The sequence below is a fragment of the Falco punctatus genome, assembly GCF_963210335.1.
Source record: "Falco punctatus genome assembly, chromosome: Z".
In the NCBI taxonomy this organism is placed as follows: Eukaryota; Metazoa; Chordata; class Aves; order Falconiformes; family Falconidae; genus Falco; species Falco punctatus.
The window spans coordinates 61,562,669-61,583,562 of NC_137586.1; the positions used below are offsets into that span (position 1 = coordinate 61,562,669).

At 39.9% G+C, this 20,894-nt stretch overlaps 1 protein-coding gene across 2 annotated transcripts in view; it reads left to right on the forward strand.

Moving 5' to 3' along the window:
- Nucleotides 1–20,894, forward strand: part of CAMK4 (calcium/calmodulin dependent protein kinase IV) — a 175,300-nt gene that overhangs the window by 110,744 nt on the left and 43,662 nt on the right. For both annotated transcript variants that reach the window (XM_080371234.1, XM_080371235.1), the window contains one exon: nt 3,149–3,221. In XM_080371234.1, the coding sequence (XP_080227360.1) occupies nt 3,149–3,221 (73 nt within the window). The remainder of the gene's footprint in view (nt 1–3,148; nt 3,222–20,894) is intronic.

Genomic DNA, 20,894 nt, shown 5'->3' on the forward strand with positions numbered 1-20,894 from the left:
AAAAGAAAGGATAGAACAAATACTGGGTTACCATACTGTAAAATTAGAAATTTGTTGGATGAAGGGAGAAAGGTAAATTGAATTCTAACTGTATTGCCACATTTTTCTTTCATCTTAATCATGTATGCGGGAAAACCCAAGAATTTCAAATCCTGTTGGAACCTGAAAACTTTCTGCCCCACACGTTACTGAGGTCAGGTGCCCAAGTTCATCCTGCAGCTGTTGGACTCACGCATGTGCACGGTGGTCCGTTCCCAGAGGATGTATGCCTGAGCAATGAGGATTTGAAACCAGCATGGTGCTGGCAGCTCAGCCTGTGTGCAGCACTTCCCCAGCAGCAGCCCCACCATGCCTGTCTTTTTCCTGTGGTTAATTGTGGAATATATTCTAAAATCTGTGGCAGAGGGTCAAACTAGCACAGCAGACTTTTTGGTTTTATTACCTTGTGACCAAATTTGAAGTTACGTTATGATCACCCATGCCCTGCTAAAGATTGTAAGCTTAACAGAACGATTATGTGAATGTCTTTAATACGCAGAAATCTGTAAAACAAAGACAGTGTTGTAACATGCCTCTTGTGCCAAGGTTAGAGGAGCAAATTAGCACCCAAAATAACAGCAGGGAAGAGGGAAGGTGGGATGAAAGTGAGGTCTGTGTTCTCAAAAATGCGTCTGGATGCTACAGGTGGGAACCTGCTGACTGACACTAAATACTTTATTTGAATTACAAAGGAGGAGGAAGCCAAACCAGTGTATTTGGGGGAACAGACCCAAGCAAGAGGGCCACTGTGGCTCAGGTCTCACCATGTAATCTACCAGAGAAGGATAATTCAGTCTGAAATGGTGGAGAGGGAATCTTACTTTCAAGCACAATGTAGAATTTCGTTGTGTAATTTACGATTTTTCATAACCTTTTTCCTAAATTTGAGGCCACACACCTAACATAGTGTCTAATTGAGCAAACTTTGCTTTGGTTTACCCTTGTGGTGTAAGTTCAAATAAAGCTCTCCCTGATAATCTGAATGGATGACCAAAGCAGGGGAAGGGCTGGCAGTACAAAAACACAAAGGAGGTGAACTAGTTTATATGCAAGGGTAGCTGAAGGGCTGCCAGGAAAAAAAAAAACAACCGCCTTCTAGAAATAAGGCCAAATAATTATGCAGCCAAAAAATCATGGTGAGATAGAAGAACTCCTGCTTGAGAGGGATTGCTTGCTCATACTAGTGCCACATGAATAGACTTAGTTATCTGTGAACATAATGCGTGTTAAGGTAAAGTAATTGCAGCTGGTTAGGAATATCCCTGTATAGACCATTTTCTGCAGTGCCATGCTTGTTACATCTGTTTCTGGTGGGTTATTATCTTGGCATTGTTTCTTATTGCACTTAATCTTCTAATGAGTATGTAAGTAATGCTTTCATAAGTACATTAATCAACATCTTTTGTGTCAACTTTTGTAAAGCTGTAAGGAGTTGCACTGAAGGGATCTCAATATGAGTCTGTTATTTCAGAGAAGTGATAAAAAGATACTGCAAAACAGTGAAAGTGGGGAGAAAGGAGTGTACCCTTCTTGCCACAAGCAGGGTCTGTTTCTGGATCCTGAGGCAGAAAGTCTTTCCAGCAACTTTTGCCTTCAGCCGTTAAATGCATCTTGCTCTCCTGCTTCATGGGGAATTTAGGGTGTTGTTTTGTAAAACTGGCTTGTGTGCTTGCAGGAGATCATTTTATAAAATGTCTCAGAGGCACCACAGGCTCTGTTTCTACACATCTGTCTATGTTTTCTTGGGCTTTGAAAAATGAATATGGTAAAAAATCAAAACTTCACGTCAAAGCTCTGACCTTTAAGGTAAGTCTCTGAGGGAAAATTACGGTAGTTCACAAATACTGTGTGTAGCTAAATACAACAGTAAAAAGACTGTTGGGATTCTTAAACGGAGCATTAGTGCATGTTATTGATAGATCCTTCTTTTATTAACTTCCCATATGTCATTGTGCAAATCTGTATCTTCTGCTGACCCTGTTTAACCTGTTTAACTGTGCATTTATGTAGTGTTCATTCTGTAATGGCAGTTCCTGGAGAACATGTGATGCAAATCCTGGATCAGCTTCCAGACCCTGTGCCACTGCTGGTGTTCTTCTAAAAGAGCTGCAGTAGCACAGCTGGGCTTTGGGAGTCCAACCCAGAAATTCACATTAAACCTTGCTGCCCTTTCTATGCAGCATAGCATACAAAGTGTTGAAATACACCACTTCAGAACATTACCTTAACACAGAAAAGTGTTTTCTTTCTTAATGTTTTTATGACAATAAGGCTCCACAGACATAACATCATTAAAGAAGAAAACTGAAGTTTTGTGTGTTTTTAAAAAATCGAATGGTTGTAAAAACTAAGGGAGACAGAAAACCAGATCTGAAGGATCTTTAGAACTTACAAATATTGCTGAACTCACCATAAGCTCCACATGGTCAGCACATTTGCAAAATCAATCTGTTATGTGTTGTCTATACAAAATAAACTTAGCATTCTGGCTATTTACATTAAGAAGAAAGAAAAAAAGTAGTTTTGGTTTTAATGAAACTGTGTTTGACTACAGAGCCCCCAGTTTTCTACTGATGGGGGAAAAAAGACAACTTTTTTCTTCAGCCCATTATACTTGAGGGATAATTTGAAGCTAGTAAATTTTTACACCAGACCTTTCTCTTGAATAATTCAGATCTGCGTGGGCATAGCATAGTGCTGTTGTTTAGTGACCAGCTAACTGAATAAGAGGAGGCAGGGGGAGGTGGAGGAAAGCTGAAGTTAAATATAAAAGTGAAAAAGCAGTTCCTAAAGGTTACCTAGTTATATCACAGAGTAATTCACATTCCCTGAATTTAGAAAATTCAAAAACTTTTCAACTGAATGTGTAATGTGTATATATTGTGAGCTTCTTACCTAGTTGATATCTCCAGTTTTTCATTTAACTGGGAATCAAAGGTAACCTAAACTGCAAAAGAGTTGTCTTCTATTCTTTAGGGGGCACTCCAGAGTCCTGGTCATATTTAAAGTTGATTGTTTTCTAGCTCATTTTTGAAAAGAGTCTTTTGCCTGGTTTGTTTACCTTAATGCATAATGCTGAACACGATTTCTCATGTTTTTTTTTCTGTAGGATTGTGGAAAAGGGTTACTACAGTGAACGAGATGCTGCTGATGCTGTTAAACAAATCCTGGAGGCGGTTGCTGTGAGTATTACCTAGCATCATATGTTCAGCACTTAATCTTTCACCTATAATGGCTCAATAATTACTTATGTGTGAATGAAGCAGAGTTCATTGGAGGCAGTCCACACAAGTCCCCTCCTGTAATTAATTTTGTATTGACTTTTTTTTAAGGTAGTGGCACTTTGAAGGGGAATAAGAGACCTTGGATGGCAGTCAGAAATACATTTAATGCTCTAAGACATCTGTTACAGTAAAGTGTACGTTCTGTGCAATCTCAGAAACCTGTGGAGTTCAGCACCGATCATTTTAGCCCCAAAAGTAATTTGAAATAATTGGGACTTGTGTAGTCTCTCATTCTTTTTTTGTGGAGTATGTCACAGTAATTTATTTGGAACCTTAAACAAAAGAGAGTGCATTACTTTTTCTCTCAACTTAAAATGATAATAGGTTGGCTGAACATGTTAGCTGGTGTAAAGAGTTACAAGAATTTGAATCAGAGACTCCTGCAGAATATTGCCATGAAAATAGTTACACTTCATTTGCAGTTGTTGCCTGAAGGTGACCCATCACAGTTTTTGCCACTATGGAGGAGTGTCCATACAAACAAGGTTCGTTGCAAGGAAGTGTTAACTACTGGGAAAGTGGATAGTGTAGTTACAACATATCTAAACAAAAAATCAGTTCTCACTGCTCTTCAAATTGCACATATGTACACAAAATAACAGTTATATTGAGAGAGATGAAAGTAAAGTTTGGTGCCAGTAGTTTGTACGGTTCCTAATAGATCTTCTTCCTCTATATTTTGTGTGGTTTTCAAACATTTGAATTTTTGTACAAGTACATCACATTGTATGGCTTAAAGAAAGGTAGAAAGATGTCTGAGACAAGAAGATGAAGGCTTCTAGTGGCTACACACAGTATTTGTGCACATTATCCCCACTTCTCAGTCACCTGTTGCTCTTCCATCTGATTTGACACCAGCAGTTCACCAAACAGCAATGAGATGCTGGGAAAGTACTTAAGAAATGAATTTGTCAAATGTCTAGTCTACATGCTAGCACTGATCACTTCTAGTGCAGAAGAGAGGGGACGTGAAAAAACAGTCCAGTTGGGACACTCAGAGCATTTCAGACAAATAGTAATACAAAGGAAATTTTACTTTGTGAAACTTAAGATGTTGGTAGGGCCTAAGGAGTGATACATGCTAAAGATTTTGCCTTCTGCTCTGCCTGGCAGTCTGACTTCAGAGTCAGCAAGAGGTATTTTGGATTTTATCCAGTGGCTCTGTCTGGTTGCCTGCAGCAGATGTTTGGGGTGAAGCAGCCAGGTAGCGGAAAGGCTGCAAAGATCTTGGAGCAGACACAAGTGCTTAGAGGTGTGCAAATAGGGCAGATGAGACATGACTCATTTTGGGTGTATTTCCAGACTGTCAGACTTTTCAAACAAAAACCAGCTATTGATCACATGGAAAAAAGAGAGGACAGCCAGAAGGGCTCTGTTGAAGGGTGGTAATGGTGAGGCAGGATCTCTATATATTATCCACAGAGATGAACTGTCCAAAGAGCTGTCCTCAGGAAAGTACTAGAGATGTGATGATTGACCTCTCTAAAAGTTACCTAGAGGTGAGGAAAAGTTAATGTGATTACATCAATAATAAAATTATTCAGAAGGAACAGGCCAACTTGGACATATTTTCCTGGGATGGTAATGAAATTCCCCATTGTGAAAAATTACAAATCATAGTTTGCTATTAGTTGCAAACCTGTTCACACTGAATAAGATGTGAGAAATGGTGTTTACTGCAGTAACCAGACATACTGCAAGACCACCATGTTCACATCATGCTACTTTCTGAATTATCTGATGTTTACTGAGGCACTCTCATCTGAAGTAATATAAATTATGTATTTAAGTTTAGTGCACAGCATAATACTTTTGTATAAAATTCTCAAAATTGGGTCAGATTATTATTTTATGACCAATTTTTTCTTCCAGTCAAAGTGCCCCTGTTAAGATCGTTCTACATTATTTATCATTCTTTTGCAAAAATTATGAATGAATAAGTTTTGCTGAATGATGTTTCAGAAGGTGTTTCAGCTCTTTATTTTAAAAGGTAGGACCCAGATGAAGATCTTCAACTTCTATGAATTGTGATAGTGTGGCTGAAATCTAAAAAGCTGGCCTTTAAATGAGCATGCAATTATTTGGGTTTTTATAGATCCTTGTGCTAGATCCCTAGCTAGGACAGAATATGTTGACTTTTGCTTTTAGAGCTGACACTGAACATCTAAACCAAATCTTAGAAAGCTGTGGAAGTGGCAGTGCCCAGCTTGGGATCTTTGCAGCCCAGCTGAGATACTGGAATATATTGGGGCTGTAAACTTGACAGAATGGCATTTGTGAGTAGAGCAGGAATTATTGTTAGAAACTGGAAAATAACTGTGGCAGCAGGGTAGTCTTTCCAGAATAAAAGTAAATGCATCCATAGATCATTCTTAAAACCAAATAATTGTACAATCCCCTCAATAGACCATCCCAACAAATGCCTTCCTGGCACCAGGTAGGCATTTTCACCTCTGCAATTTTTAGAAATTGCTCTTAGCAAAAGAAGCATTCAGCCTTTCCTTTGCTGAACTCTCTTGAATTAGTCTGCCTACTTGTTTTATAAATCCCTTGTTAAGGGCTCTTGTGTCCTCACAGTGGATCATTGACATGAGAAGATATTATGTCTTCGTTTAGCAAAAATTTTTTGAGACATTTCTAAAGGATTTAATCAAAAATGTAGAATGGGATTTTAAAAGCACCTAAGCATTTTTGTTAAATTCCTTTTGAAATTGTTAAACCAAATGGACTAATACTTTTTAAATAAAAAGAATCCCATAAAGCTTCTGGATCTGTTTCTTGTAATATCTGAGTGCCTGTAAGACTAGCTTTAACTGGCTTACCAAGAATTAAGCAAGCAGTCATAGAGGCACACAGAAAATTAATCTTAATTTTCCAGGTCACAAACCAGCATAAATATATCAGACATCTGTCCTCCTAAGAACAGAGAAAATAACAAAACCGTTATTGTTTTGAAGGCCACCACATGCATTTTGTCCTTTTCTGTGATTTTTCTTTCTGCTGGTTACATCTGATACAGTGTTCCCAGTACATGACTGCATTTGCTCTTAGTAGGAACACACTTTTTTCTGTCTTCAGCGCCTTCACCTTTTCCATTATTCCTCCATTGTTCTTCAAGCTGGGGGATAGCTTCATTCATAAGATAAAAGGCTTGTATGAAAAACTAGGGCAAGCCAGCACTCATCTTTTTAGCTCTTTTGCTGTGCTGTTCAGAACAGGCAGGGAGGTTTTGTTGCTACCTGACATCTCAGAACAGGGTTTCATTCCCGGGAGAGGACGCATTTGAGAGCAGACTCTCTTGATATATCATTGCTCTTTCTCTCCTTCTGAGATGATCAGTTGTATACAGTGTGGTTTCTTGGGTGCTTATTCTGGTGGCAGTTCTTCTGTTTTGTGTAAGTAATTAATTTCTGTACACACATGTCCTGAGGCCAGACCTTCAATGCCTGACTTGCAGAATGAGTTATTGATGTTACGGACTTCAAATAATCCTTCAAATATTGGTCACAAAAAGACACTTATACACTTTTTGTGTGAGAGACATCTACTTTTTAGATGGTCAAACTCAAGAAAATGACACTGAGTTTTTTTAATGTGTGCTTTCAAAACCTTATATTTTTCACTAGAAATAAACCATGTTCCTTCTTGCCTACTCTGCATTAGTGTCAAAGTTATAGGTTTCTGCTTGAGGGATAAATTACTCTTTTCATTATATTTAAATTTGAAATTATTTTTAACACTTCACATTTTGTAATTAGGGTAGTTACTAGCATACCTTCTACATGTCGGTTTGAACTCATCCAGCAGTCTCTAAGTTAATTTCCCATCACATTTTCTAATAGGTTGTTTTCTTATGACTGGCCATTATCTTGTCTAGATAGGAACATTTTCCTGAAGCTATATGTGGGACCCCCTGTGTTTTCATTTCTATTTTTTATTTCAATTTTCTACCACTTCAAGCTTCATTGTATATCTGCACTTACATTCAATTCCTTGTCATCTTAAATTCACAGGAAGCATGCTGAATTCTCAGCTGCCATTGCCAAAGACTGAGGGCACTTAGCCACATGCAAGTTTGAGAAGGAAAATCAGGATTAAAGATTTCTATTAATTTCAGAGAACTTTGATGTGTCTGCTAATGAGCTGTATGATAGTAGGAAAGAACCTACTGCAAATGCAGAGCTTACAAGTGTATTTTACAGACCCAGAGGCACTGGTGTGTCTAACCGTTAAAGCTTAGACCAAATGAAGTAACCAGACTTCTAAAGACTGGATGAAACCCAAGTGGATTGATTAAAATATTTGAGGGTTTTATCATTCAAAGAAAAGTGGACATTAGATAAAGATATTTTTTCTACACAATCATTGAGTTTGTGCGTGCTGGAGGTAGAGACAACAAATGAATGCTAGTTTTAGCCACCAGCTATGAGATGAACTTAACCAAACTATAAACGTCAGGGAATTCTGCAATTTTGACTAGTAAATGTGTTGTATTATCAATCTATACTTAGCCAGGCCTCAAAAGGCACACTGTTAAGAATAAATATATTGAGATAAATAAGGAAGAAACCTTGGGTTCAGTTCTGTAGAAAATGAAGTTAAATTCCACAAAAGAGAATGGCAGGGATGCCTACCTATTATAACACAGGATAAATACTGGTGTAAAATAGTAACAAAATTTGTGAACACTATATGTAAGAGGAGGAATCTTGCATGATTACACCATTGTAGATATTGAAGAACATTGGCTTCCCCTCATCAGATTTTGCAAAAGATTTCCTTTCTAGTAGAGGCAGCATTTGCACCTTAAGATCTCTCCCCATTCTCTGATGAATCCTTAGTATTTCCATTCTCCCTCTGGCAGTGGGGAGTGGTTTTCTGAGTCTGTTCCTGGCATAATTGTTGTTCAGGGCACAGTTAGAAAACAGCAGTTGTTCTGTTGTAAAGCCACTAAAACCCAACAATTTCTGCTTTTCCAGTGGGGGAAGAAGGGGAAATGTAAAGTTTTGTCAAGTTTTCAGAAAGTTTGCTTGAAAGGTGGCATTTCAGTAACTTGCAGGTCTAGGCCAAATTCAGCGTGTTTGTTGAGTATGCAGTCGTCAGTAAAAGGACCAATGCTTGGTACTGTAAAACAGGAGGAATTTGGTGTTCCAGCTGCAATTCTGTGCTAAGGATTATGGTGGCATGTTGTTTTCCCTGACAGCATGGTCTGCTTTTGCCATTCTCCCTCTAACTCACCAAGAGGAACAGGAGGAAAATCACAGAGATTGCTGGTTTTCAGCAGTTAGTGCTGGTGGCCCAAGATGTTCAAGAGCTGTCCTGTCCATTCTGATTTTTGTAGCAAAGCAGACCTTGGGGTATTTGGATAAAACACAAACACAAAAGTCCTTAGTATACCTTTTCCATATAAGTTTATTAGTTATAGTATCCTGAGAAAGTGACTGTGTGGATATATTATTTTGCCTGCCAGATTTCTCCCTGTATATTTGTATTCATTGTTGTTTGGTTTACACTTTGTCATATAATGTGCTGGATGGTTCTGCATTTCAGTCGTGTCAAATGGGGTGCAGGTGGACGACATACAAGATGTGTTTATTGTTGGCCTGAAGTCTTGACTGAGGCTGTAATGGACAACCTGTCTCCTGACCAGGTTTTTGTGATGTGGTCTTCATCTTTGCCAGCTAGTTTGCTCTTGATTCAGCAACGGTGACTGGAAAATTCCTGCTAACATAACTTTACCCAGTAGCAGTCTTTGCTCTCCGGTGTCCCTCTGTTACTGAACCTTGTTCAGTGTACTCCCTAACTACCTACCTAGTCTTCCAAAACTGAAGTCTGTGAAGGAAGACCAGTACAAAACTGTTTCTAGGCTTCTTTATAGCAGCTGTTAGTGTTAGCTGCTGGTATTTCAGATAACCCCCCTGTTCTGAGGAAGAGAACTGGGAAACAAAAATCTTTGAACTTCCCTGGATCACATAAAAAGGAGAAGAACCAGTTCCAAATGGAGCTGCCCTCCTTTGGTGTCCTGTCATCTTGAAGAGTAAGATCAAACCAAACCAAACCAAAACACCCTTTCTACCCTTTGTGACTGGGCAATATTTTCTCCTGGCTTCTTCAGAAGAATAAAGAGGAAAACCTACTCTTCTGTGTGACCAGCGGCATACTCAGCCTGGCTTGCAGGGATGGCTTGTAGTAGCTGTAGTTTTGACACTCCCAAGTGCCCTTCATCCAAGAAGCACCAGTAATTTCCTAACACTGTTGGCTCCTGTCCTGTCCTATCCTTTTCAAAATAAACGCTAGAGGAAAGGCTTTTTCAAATAGCATTCAAATGTTAGGACTTATGCTTGCTTATGTATTCAGTAGTGATGGTGGCTTTTAATTTCAGGAATTCACGTGTTCTGTGTAATCATCCTTGTGTTGGCATGACCTGTTTTCCATTTTGTGGTTATAAGAATAACAACAATAACAGCAGTAATTGTAATGATGAAGGGAACAGAGAGAAATAAAGCCCAAGAAGAAAACAAAAATACCCACCCAAACAAAGAAACCCAAGTGATGCACAATGCAATTGCTTATCACCCGCTGACTGACGCCCAGCCAGGCCCCAAGCAGTGATCAGCCCCTCCCAGCCAGCTCCCCCTGGTTTATATACTGAGCCTGATGCTTTATGGTGTGGAATACACCTTTGGTTAGTTTGGGCCAGCTGTCCTGGCTCTGCTCCCTCCTGGCTTCTTGTGCACCTGCTCACTGGCAAAGCACGGGAAACTGAAAGACCTTGACATAGGGGTAAGCACTATCTAGCAACAGCTAAAACACCAGTGTGTTACCAACATTATTCTCATACTAAATGTAAAACACAGCACTGTACTAGCTACTAAAAGTAAAAGTAATTCTTCTCCAGCTGAAACCAGGACACGTACAGAAAAAAGAGTCCTCTTCTTAATGTTCAGTCATTGACATAGAAATACTATGTCCGTGTATTTGTAAAAGACAGCACTGAATTTTTGATTGGAAGAATTAGGTTAGATGCCATATCTTTGGAAGTTATTTAGATCAAGAGCTGAAGATCTACCACCTGAACATTAACTGCATCAGCGTTGATGTACTCATACATCACATTTCATTACCTCCTGTAGGTAGTACCTTCAGCTATGATTACTTCTAGGAGCATACTTAAAGAACTGTTTTTTTGTAAAGTACTGTCTTTGCTTACAAGTTCCTAATGTCAACAATTTCATGTTAAGGACATCTGCATGGCTTGTGGCAGTAGGCCTTGCACAAGTTGTGTGTATAAAGCTTTGCAGAGCTGTGTGGAAATCAGATATGTGCTTTTATCCATTTCCAGTTAAATGCCTAGCTGGCATTAGGTTTAAGTGGATAAGAGATTTGCATATGTACATGATATGCAAGCATGCCATACATAATTCTAAAAGCAATTTGAAAATTATGCTGAGAACATCTGCTTTTAATTCAAATAAATTTGCTAAAATAGATGTAAAGCTCTGATTACAAATTGGGCTCTGTCATCTATTAAAAGCATTGAAATTTTACTATTCTTTGATATTTTCTTTTGCTTAACTGAAAGATATTTTGTTTTCTGAAAATAAAAATCAATATAGAGCCTAAAACTTTGTACATCTCTCTGACCTAGGAAATCATAATAACGTTCACTTCCCCAAGTGATTTCCCTATACTCAAGGACATAATTGCTTAGTTACATAATTATATTCTCTAGGGAAAATATGTGAAAACTGATGTCATGCATGTTATTTTGTGAAGTCTTGATTATTCTAAAGGCTGTTGGAGGCAGAGGGCGAGGAGAGCAGGCAGGTTCCACATCAGCTATGCTGGCCAGTTTTGCAGCCCATATATGTCCCTGCTTCCCATCAAGGCTGTGCCCAAAAGTGGTTTCTCCAGTGGGCTGCCAGCCTTTTTGCCTGTCACATGCTTCCTCTCTTCCTTGCATCCACACATATCAACATATGCTAAGTTTCCAGCTATCTCACACAGTTAAAAAAGCAACACAACAGGATTGTTTTCTTTTGTATTGCATCTTTTTTACCTTCAAAGCAGCTTACCTAGTACACAAGTAACTTTTAGACTGCAATCATATACATCATATAAATCATATACATCAAACGTCAAACTGCATCAAACACATGTCCTGAAAAATATATTCTAACATTTAAGCATTCATAATGGAAGCTTTATCTACTTCAATTAAGCTAATTTTGTGGATGTGACAAATTATATATACTTATTACGTTCTGTGCAACATGACAGTAGTTGTAATGATTACTATGTATGTAACAGTTGTACTTCATGAGTTATAAAGAAATGCCTGGTCTGAAGATGAATATTTAAGGAAAGCAACTTTCAAAAAGTCTCAAAGCAACATTTCTTTGTTAGACAAATTAATACAAGGAATGTCACAGCAGATACACTGATTTTACCAACTGATTTAACAAAGTTTGGATAAATGGCAGGTATTCTGAATTCCCTGTGAAGTCTTGCCCAGAAGGAAGGTTCAAGGCAGTGACTAAACAGGATCTTGTTATAGGGGTAGCTTACTGCAAAGGGTTTTACAGTGCACTTGAAGTCACAGTAAGGGAAGAGAATGTATATAATTATGATTTTGCTATTTATAACCATTTATACTTACAAAATTATATTTATGTGGGCAAATCACAGCACGAGTAAAAATATGGAGATTGGTCTCTATAATGAGAAGGACATACTGTCTGATGTGATCTTGCTTGTAGCCTCTTGAAATAGCATAAACATCCACTTTAATGGTGATTGTAGTAGACTGCAGAATTAAGAGGTTCTAACAATATTTCTTAAAAGGACTTCCATAAAAAAACCATGCCTCATATACATAATAAACCCTGTATATCAAGGCAAGGTGTCAGACAAAGAGGAGGAATGAAATAAGGGGAGAGTCTTTTTGTTTGCTTGCATATACCTTCTTATAATCACAGTCAGTGGAAGCAGACAGGACCAGTTGCTGGATTGATATCAGGGTGTGTTTTGCAGAGCAATTATATACATTCTTCCCTTGAATCTGGATGGTGAGTATTGCCATGGGCATGACATACAACTTAATGACTTGTAGGGAGAAGTAACAATTTCCATGCTAAGGTATTGTTGCTGGAGTTTTTTAATTAAAAATATAATTGCCATTTGATGTCTTCTGGGCACAAAGTGTTTATTTCTTCAAAATTTGTGCGTTACATTTAAAGGTGAGTCCTGTTGGAGAAAGGTGATTTAACATATCACATACAGAGATGACACCATGGAGGCTGGGAAATTGTCTTGGCTCTTGACAGCATTTTAACAAGGGCTTCATGAGTGTCATGGAGAGACCTCTCTAGTATTTTTCTGTCAAGAACAAATAAGCAGCTAGGTAAACTCTCAAGTTATGTAAGGAACCTACTGAAGTGCCACCACTGCCTGGGAGAGAAATGCATTTGTGTCCCAAATGTGCTGTTTCTGAAGCGATGTTAACTAATGGTTTCACGACAGAATAATCTGTTTAGAGGGTGAGGGCATTTTGAATAAGTAGCTTCATCATTTTACTAGCTTAATTTCTTTTTTTTTCTCCTTGTTTGTTGTAAACAGATTTCAAACCAATCTTTCTTGTTAATGATGTATTAAATTGTTGGAAGGGAAATAGAGTGGTTTTCGTGATCACATCAGCCTGATTTATCAGTACCTTCATTCAGAATTATTCTGTCAAAAACATTTTTGGAGACCTGTTTCAAGCTGAGTGCAAAGCTCTTTTTGCAGCACACAGAGAAAAGAAGATTTACAGTCAAAAGATTCTGGCAATGCTTCCATCAGCAATAAGGAAATGAGGGTATTGTATTTGCTATTATCTCTAATATAGGAAATGGAACAAGCACTAATGATCATGGTGCAGATCTACCGTATTACAATTAATGTCCAGTGCAGCAAAAAGTCAGGGTCAAAGTTGCTAAGTTGTAATCATCTTAAATTATGCTTTCATCTAAGTAAAGCATCCTCTCATTTTGCAACAAAAAGTTACTACAGTATTAATTTTGAAAAATATTTGGAAATATCAGTGAAAATTATTAATTAGCTATTGTTGTAACTCACAAAACATCACAAACACAGTGCCAAATGCTGCAGTTTTCAAGCCAGTGCCTGCAGTTGATGCTTATTGCAAGACACTGACATTTACAGGGAAGTTGTCTAAGAACTGATTAAGGACTCAATGGTTCAGCCTCTTCCCAATGCATCACAGGCAGATGGGCAATTTGCCTGTACATTCATATATAACATGGGCTGCTGAAAATATTGTGTGAGGAGAGTGCTGACCCAGTCCAAAGGCTGTGTCTGTGTGCCTGATTAACTGATCTTTGGGGCATCATCGTTTGGCGAGGGCCTGGCCATCCCCTTTAGAGGGAGAACAGCCTGGCACAGGAAACAAGCTCTGTGACAACACTGGGCGTGAGTCTGTGTCTTGGCTTTAAACAGAAACCTCTTTCTTTTCTGTATGTTACTGGCCACACTGTTAGCAATTAATAAAACATAAGTAAAGGAAAAAAACCTGCCTTTGTCTCAGACTTTAGCCTGCTAATACTTCTTTTTTATTATAATTTTTATTGCATGTATTGTGCAAACTGTCATGCAGGGATATGGCATCCAAATATCTGTCCCCATGGAACATAAATAGTGTACGTTCACTACAGGAGCCTGGCAGGGCTCTGAAGGCTTCTGAGCTGGAAAAGCTCCTAAAACATCCTGAGAGCCTTGCGTACTGTGCAGAAACAGTAAAAAAATAGCAATTGGATGCTACAGAAAGGGTCAAGAAGATTCATGGCAGATCCCAATGAAGACTGAGGAGGTCTTGCCTCAGAAACTGCTCGAGGGTAAATATCAAAGTAGAAAACCATGCAGCTGTGCATGAATAGATAGAGGAGAAATGATACTGCAGGAGTGTCAGCAGTAACTACTGCTCTTCATGCAAACTGTGCAACCTTGATAAAGTGATAGCTGTGTGGTCAGATACTGCATTATATCTCTAAGGGCTAAAAGGCATCTAGTTAAATGTTACATTAAATCCCCTAAAACTTTTCTAAGGTTTGAGGAAACTTACAGACATTTAACAACTTGCACAGAATTCAGCGTGGTGAGAAGGGCCTGAATACATCTGTGTACAAGGAGCCTTCCCTGCTGCCCCTGCATAGACACCAGCCAGGGGACCGGAGCAGCCCTAGTCCGTGCAGTATGCTACCAGGCAGAAAAGTGCTTCCACAAGGAGCTGGCACAGGGTAGCAGCATGTTTGCAGAAGTCACTACTTTATCGCTGAAAAGATTTGCTGAAGCCTTAAGGAGGCCTCTTTCTTTAGCTTTCCTGGTCCACAGGGCTGTGTTTTTCTGTCTCCCAAGCCCGCTGTGCCTGCAGACCTAAGTGAGGACAGGCTTGTCTCCCTGTGTCTTACTGTTCCAGCCTCAGTAACCATACTAAGGATAAAAATACATTGGTTGTTCAGAAGTAAATTGCAAGTGAACCTGTGAAATGAAAGACATGTACAAAGAATTGCTCAATAGTACTGTTACAGACTTGTGCAATTTTTACTCTCCAATTTCACAGTACTGGACTGACTAGATAGCGGGCTTTCAACAATAGCAAAATTACATTTTTTATTAGGTAATATGGAAACTTACCCAAAACTCCTCAAAAAAAATCTGCCATCTTTGGGAGAGATTCCTGACATACCAAGTGGGTGGCATGAGAAAGCTTGACCGACATTGATCACTCTTAAACAAGCTGTGTAATAATTTATCAGTTGTTTCAGATAAGTGGCTCCATTTCTGTGGCCCCAACAGCATGAGTGAAACAAGATTCCTTACTATTCCCTTGAGATTCTTTAACTGATCCTCTGAAATACCAGAAACTGTGGATATTTTGGAACTTGTAATGAGTCTGGTTTTCTCCTTTTTCATTTACTCTTTCCTAATACTTTTCATGTCTCTGTGTGACCACTTTTACATGGTGTTCTCATACTAGTTTGCTGGCACATGCAGGTTGCTTTCTGAACTCTTTTACCTCCCTTTTTGTTAATAACTGTCAACAAAAGCAGAGAATATTTTAGCTTTAAATTACATATACCCCTTCTTTTCTGTTGAGGTTTTCGTAGGCTTATGTATCTGAAGATCCAGACTCTAGCGGAGGTGAATAATGAAGCTGATGTTTTCAGGGATCAATGCTACTTCATGCTTATTGCTCCAGTAGATTTGAGTGCATGATGGTGCATGTTACTTTATGAGCTAGAAATAATGAGGGAGGATATATGTAACCATCAGGGTGTCTCCTTGATTCAGGTAATGGGTGATCAGGGACTTTTTCAGGTGCATAGGCCTTCCAGATTTATTACATGGTGCCTGAATGTAGTGCACAGTCTATGGTAGTTCAGTTTCTGGGCACTGAGAAATTTGATTATTTGGTGAACAGTGCTGGATGTGGGAAATTTGGCGGATTTTCTGACACAAGTTCTGCATATATGTAGTAGTAATGATGGGCAGCAGCTGGAGTGTAAACAGTATATTTCATCATTGGAATGTGCTTTTCCAAATACCCTGCTCAGCTGAGTTCATCTGATAAGCAGCAACAGCAGAAAATGAGTGTGCTGTCAGTTAGGAAGTAAGTATATACATCTTTTATTGCTTGGGTTTTAAAATTACTTTGTTGTACCTTTGTGGTTTACTGTCTATAAAGTATTATCATACTACGTAATTATTATCACACTTTATGGTAATGAAATACGGTAATTCTGGATTTTATTTTAGAGTGCAAAATTTAGCAACTGTAGACCTAGGTACCATAAATTATCAGGGCTGCAAGTCAGTCCTTTTTCTTGCATCTGACTGTGCCTGCTTCACTGATGTTCTTGTATTTTTCTATGTGACACATCAATGAATGTTTTTGTGTTGCTATAAAGAACTTGAAAGGCACGCAATAAAAAACTCTCTCAATTTTAAAGCCTTAAAATTATGTCTTTCATTTAAAAATCAAGATTTAATCTAAAACTCTGTTATGATGTGATAAGATGTATTATGGAACATCATTGCTAACAAAAAAATCAATATGTTTTTCTGTGCGGATGCAACACCCTAGAATAAGTTTGCAAGTGTGACTGTATGGAAGGATGAGTAATTGACAAAGTTACAAACTGGAAACCTAACAGCTCCACATCTGTCATAAATAAGAGTTCTGTCTTCTGCAAGCACACTTCACTGAAGTGTCTTTAGTTTGAGTGCCACATGAGCATTTGGATGGATACTGAGGGTGTATCTTGTCTTGCAGTCTTTCCCTTGGTGACAGGACTAAAAAGATCTCATTTCTCTTCCTGGGTGCTTAATTTTTTCAGCCTCAGGAGAGAGATGGTTGGTAAAGTCTCAAAGGTATTAGTTTCCTGTAAAAGGTAGTTGAAAGTAGCCAACAAGCTGAAAAAGTATAGGTGATAGGAAGCAGATTCCTTACGTCTACTTCCTCAAAAAAGAAAGGCTAGAAGACACAAAGGTGCAGCTGCTGATGTCCTGAAGGGCAGATCTGTGAAAATGGTGTTTCCCTGCCCTACTGTCTTCATCTCAATCCTTGGTTTTGCCTTGGTGATCCTCCCTCTGACTTCATTTCTCATTGGAAATCAGAATTGGGAGGACCAACAAGCAGACACGTGCTAGTCCACTGCTGCAGGCAGCCAATGCACTGCAGCTCCCCGCCTGGTGCAAACTGACAGTCGCTTGGTGGTGACCCACCAATGTCTCCTCAGAGGGATGCTTCCACCACTCAGCTGCTGCTTCTGCTTTGGCTTTGTAGGGATCCCACTGCCACCATGCAGCAGCAGAGGGAGGTTGCTGTCCTTTCCCTGCTAACAGGGATGCTGGTGCAGGTGTATGTGGCTGGGATCTGCCAGCATCTTTGCCTTCTCTGCAGGGATTCCTGGAGGGGTGATTCCTCTCCATGTTGGATGCTTTCCCCAGATCCTGTTCTCCAAATGATGCAGCACGATGATGCCACGTACTCTATACCCAGCTTTGGGTTTTTTTGGAGAGCAGAGGAACAGGCAGGACAGGCTGCTGTAGCTCATGTGAGCGTTAGCTCATACTCCAGCTGTTAAAATTATCTGTCATGATGAACCATCTTGGCTGTTGCAGCACAGCAGGCTGCTTTCAGCGCGTCTGTATGAATGCCACACATATGCTGTTCAAATACAGCCAACCATGGCAGCTGCATTCACATAAGAGAAAGAAAAAAGGCTGCAGTTCTGTCTAACAGTGTAACTCTTCGTGCTGCTTGTAACCCGTCTGGGACAGGACATGGCAGTCGTGAGGGGTCGATTTACTGCTGCATGTTCCCTTGCTTTAATGTAAGCATTCAGTGGTAACACTGATGCGGAAGAAATGTAAAAAAGAGGTCCATCTTCTCCAAGAGGCTTGAAATACATTTGAAAGGGTGGGCAATGATTCAGTGTGCATTCAGAAACTGAAGTCTAGGAGGTATTTATTTTGGTGGTATTTATGTAAATTATGGATTCTGCTGTTCAGTTATCCATTGGCAAATCAGATGTGAACATAAGCTAAGTTTTGTTGATAAGAACAGCATATTTTTAGACAAAATAGTCTTAACAAATAAGAGATTATCTCAATATTTTGAAAGACTGATCTGGTTTTCTGTGCAAGCATGAGTCCCTGCAATGATTCGGTATGTGTGGTTGTTTAGAAGGACAGTAAAAAGAAATTAATAAATCCACAGATAAAATTAAAAGCTCCAGTCTCTAGTAAGCTCTGAATTCACTAATCAGACAGTGTGAAGAAAAATCCAGTAATATGCAGAGAAGCCAACTCAAAGACAAAATCTTATGTATTTTGTCTTTTAAATACCTGTGTGGTCACTGACGCTTGCATCAAGGATCAGCTCCACTTTCGAATATAAAATAACCATTTCCAGCTCCATCTGTTTTTGCACTTGTTTCTGTGTGAGACTGCTGCTGTCCTGTCCTGGCTTGTCACAAGTGTTATCAGTAGAGGTGTTCAAGGTGCCACCTTCCTAAACTAAATTTCAAAGCAGAGGTATGCAAAAGATACCCTGTTTAGACAGAATACAGACCTGCTTCCTCGTCAGACTTGCTGCCTTTTCTTCGTCTCTGCTAATGCTCTGAAGGAAGCAGCAGACTGAGGCAGGTATGCGTTTTATCAGATCCTGGGTTGTCTGTTTCAGGAATGCATGGAAGATATTTATAATTGTGTTTTAGTAATGTGAAGAAATGTTTAAATAACATAATGAAAGTACTTTGCTATCAGTTAAGGTAACCAGAAGCATAATATAGTTGAGCTAACACTGCTGCAAGAGCATTTGTTGAGAAACAGCTATTGAAATAGCCAGTAAAGCATGTCTCTTTCAGGTGTCTTTTTGCAAGATATCCCAGTAATCGAAGCTGAGGACCAGAAGTTGGGGCTGTTTTCTGGTGCCCCTATTAAGCAGGATGGTGCTCTAAGCATGTTCTGTGGCTCATGTCACATCAGGCTTTGGACGTGGTGGACAGCAGCATGGCTTTGGCAGGCTGGCCTGTGCTCCCGGTGTCCCCAGCACCACACAGATATGCAAGACACACGTACCCCCTGAGCTGCATGGCTCACTGTGCTTCAGCCTGCTGCCAGACTGCCCATGGAAGAACCACCACAGCCAGCTGGATTCAGATAAATTTAGATCTGTGTCATGGTTTAACCCTGGCTGGCAACCAGGCACCCACAGCCACTCACTCACTCTCCCCCCAGTGGGATGGGGGAGAGGTTCGGAAGAATAAAAGTGAGAAAACTGGTGGGTTGAGATAAAGACAGTGTAATAGATAAAGCAAAGGTTGCACACACAAGCAAAGTGAAGCAAGGAATTAATTCACCGCTTCCCATGGGCAGGCAGGTGCTCAGCCATCCCCAGGGAAGCCGGGCTCCGTCACACGTAACGGTTACTCCATAACTCCAAATGTCCCCCCTTCCTGCTTCTTCCCCCAGTTTATATACTCACTGTGACGCCCCACGGTGTGGAATATCCCTTTGGGTAGTTCGGGCCAGCTGTCCCGGCTGTGTCCCCTCCCAGCTCCCCGTGCCCCCCCAGCCCTCTCGCTGGCCGGGCCTGAGACCCTGAGAAGTCCCTGACTGAGTATAGACACCACCCGGGCACAGCCAAACCCACCCGTGTGCTGTCAGCATTGCTCGCACAGCACAGCCACAGCACAGCTGCACCCGCTGCGGAGAAGGAAGTTAACTGCACCCCAGCTGGAACCAGGACAATTTGTAACTTAGATCTTCCCCAGAAAGCCTTTAATCTATGAAAGCAAAGATTCGTGAAGTGCTACCACCCTTCAGGTTTGATATACTTGATATGATGTGGTTAAACTGTTAGACAGAATGGACATGTGGCTTTTAAATTAAAAGTTAATTATTAGTCTCTAACACTGTTACCTTTTACTTACTGTTCTTCCTGGACTTTTTTTTTTCCTGTTGTGACCTCTTTTTTTTATTTTATTGCTTCTTAGAATTTTTCTTTCCACATGAAATACAGACCAGTGTATCTAAATAGTGAAAAATCATGGACTGGTTTGTAGGTTTCTGTCAGTTTTCAAATTTGATTGATATGTTTAAAATCATAGACTTGATATGTTTGATCTAGGCAAGGGAAATTCAAGTCTTTAGTATGGTAGGGCACAGCTGAGCAAAAGCAAATAAGTAATTCACTGGGCCGTTGTTTTCAAACACTAACAGTCTTCCTTGGAGAGTTGGGGGTTTCCGAGCTCTGTCCAATATGTTGCATACTTGGCAAGGAAGGGCCTTTGGCTGAAATGCTTTCATGTAGCTTTGGAAATGTAAAAAGAAATGACACCAGCCAAATAAGGTAGCTTTTTATGCTTCCCTGCTGGCCCTCCCATCGGTGACCATAACAACAAAAGCCTTCTTCACAGCCCTTCCCCAAAGATCAGCTAAAACCATCCCTGACACAGCCCGTTTTACAAGTCTCATCTGCAGCCATAGGTGATGAAAAGAGCCTGGCAGCCCAAGACCCTTAAGAACCAGAGTGCCCACAAAAGCCTGCTCTTTATAAATGGTGTGAAGAGCACTGCGTACACAGAAGTGTGCCCTTGCCAACAGGGACTTACAGATGTGTTCATCAGTGGCCTTCTTGACTGTGTTTCTTGTTCTCCTGCTGTAGCTTAATGCTGTTAACGCTGCAGCACTCAGGGGGAGTGTGCAGGTTTTTTCTGATCAGAAGTAGTAGTCTGTATTTTATCAACATTCTGAGGTCTGAATTGCACGTGGAGAAGGAGGTTGTCAGCCAGGGCAGGGAGGTATAATCCTTCACCAGTATACTTGGGGATATCAGAGACTACGGACCTTCTCTGCCATTCTTTCTGTAATCTTGGGGAGCAGACAGCTGCATTCATGCTTCTGCATTGATCAATGAATGCCAAAAAAAAAAAAAAAAAAAAAAAAAAGGCAGGATGGGAGGCCATAAATGCTTTCTAGTTCCTAGAAGTCTGGACCTTTCCTCAC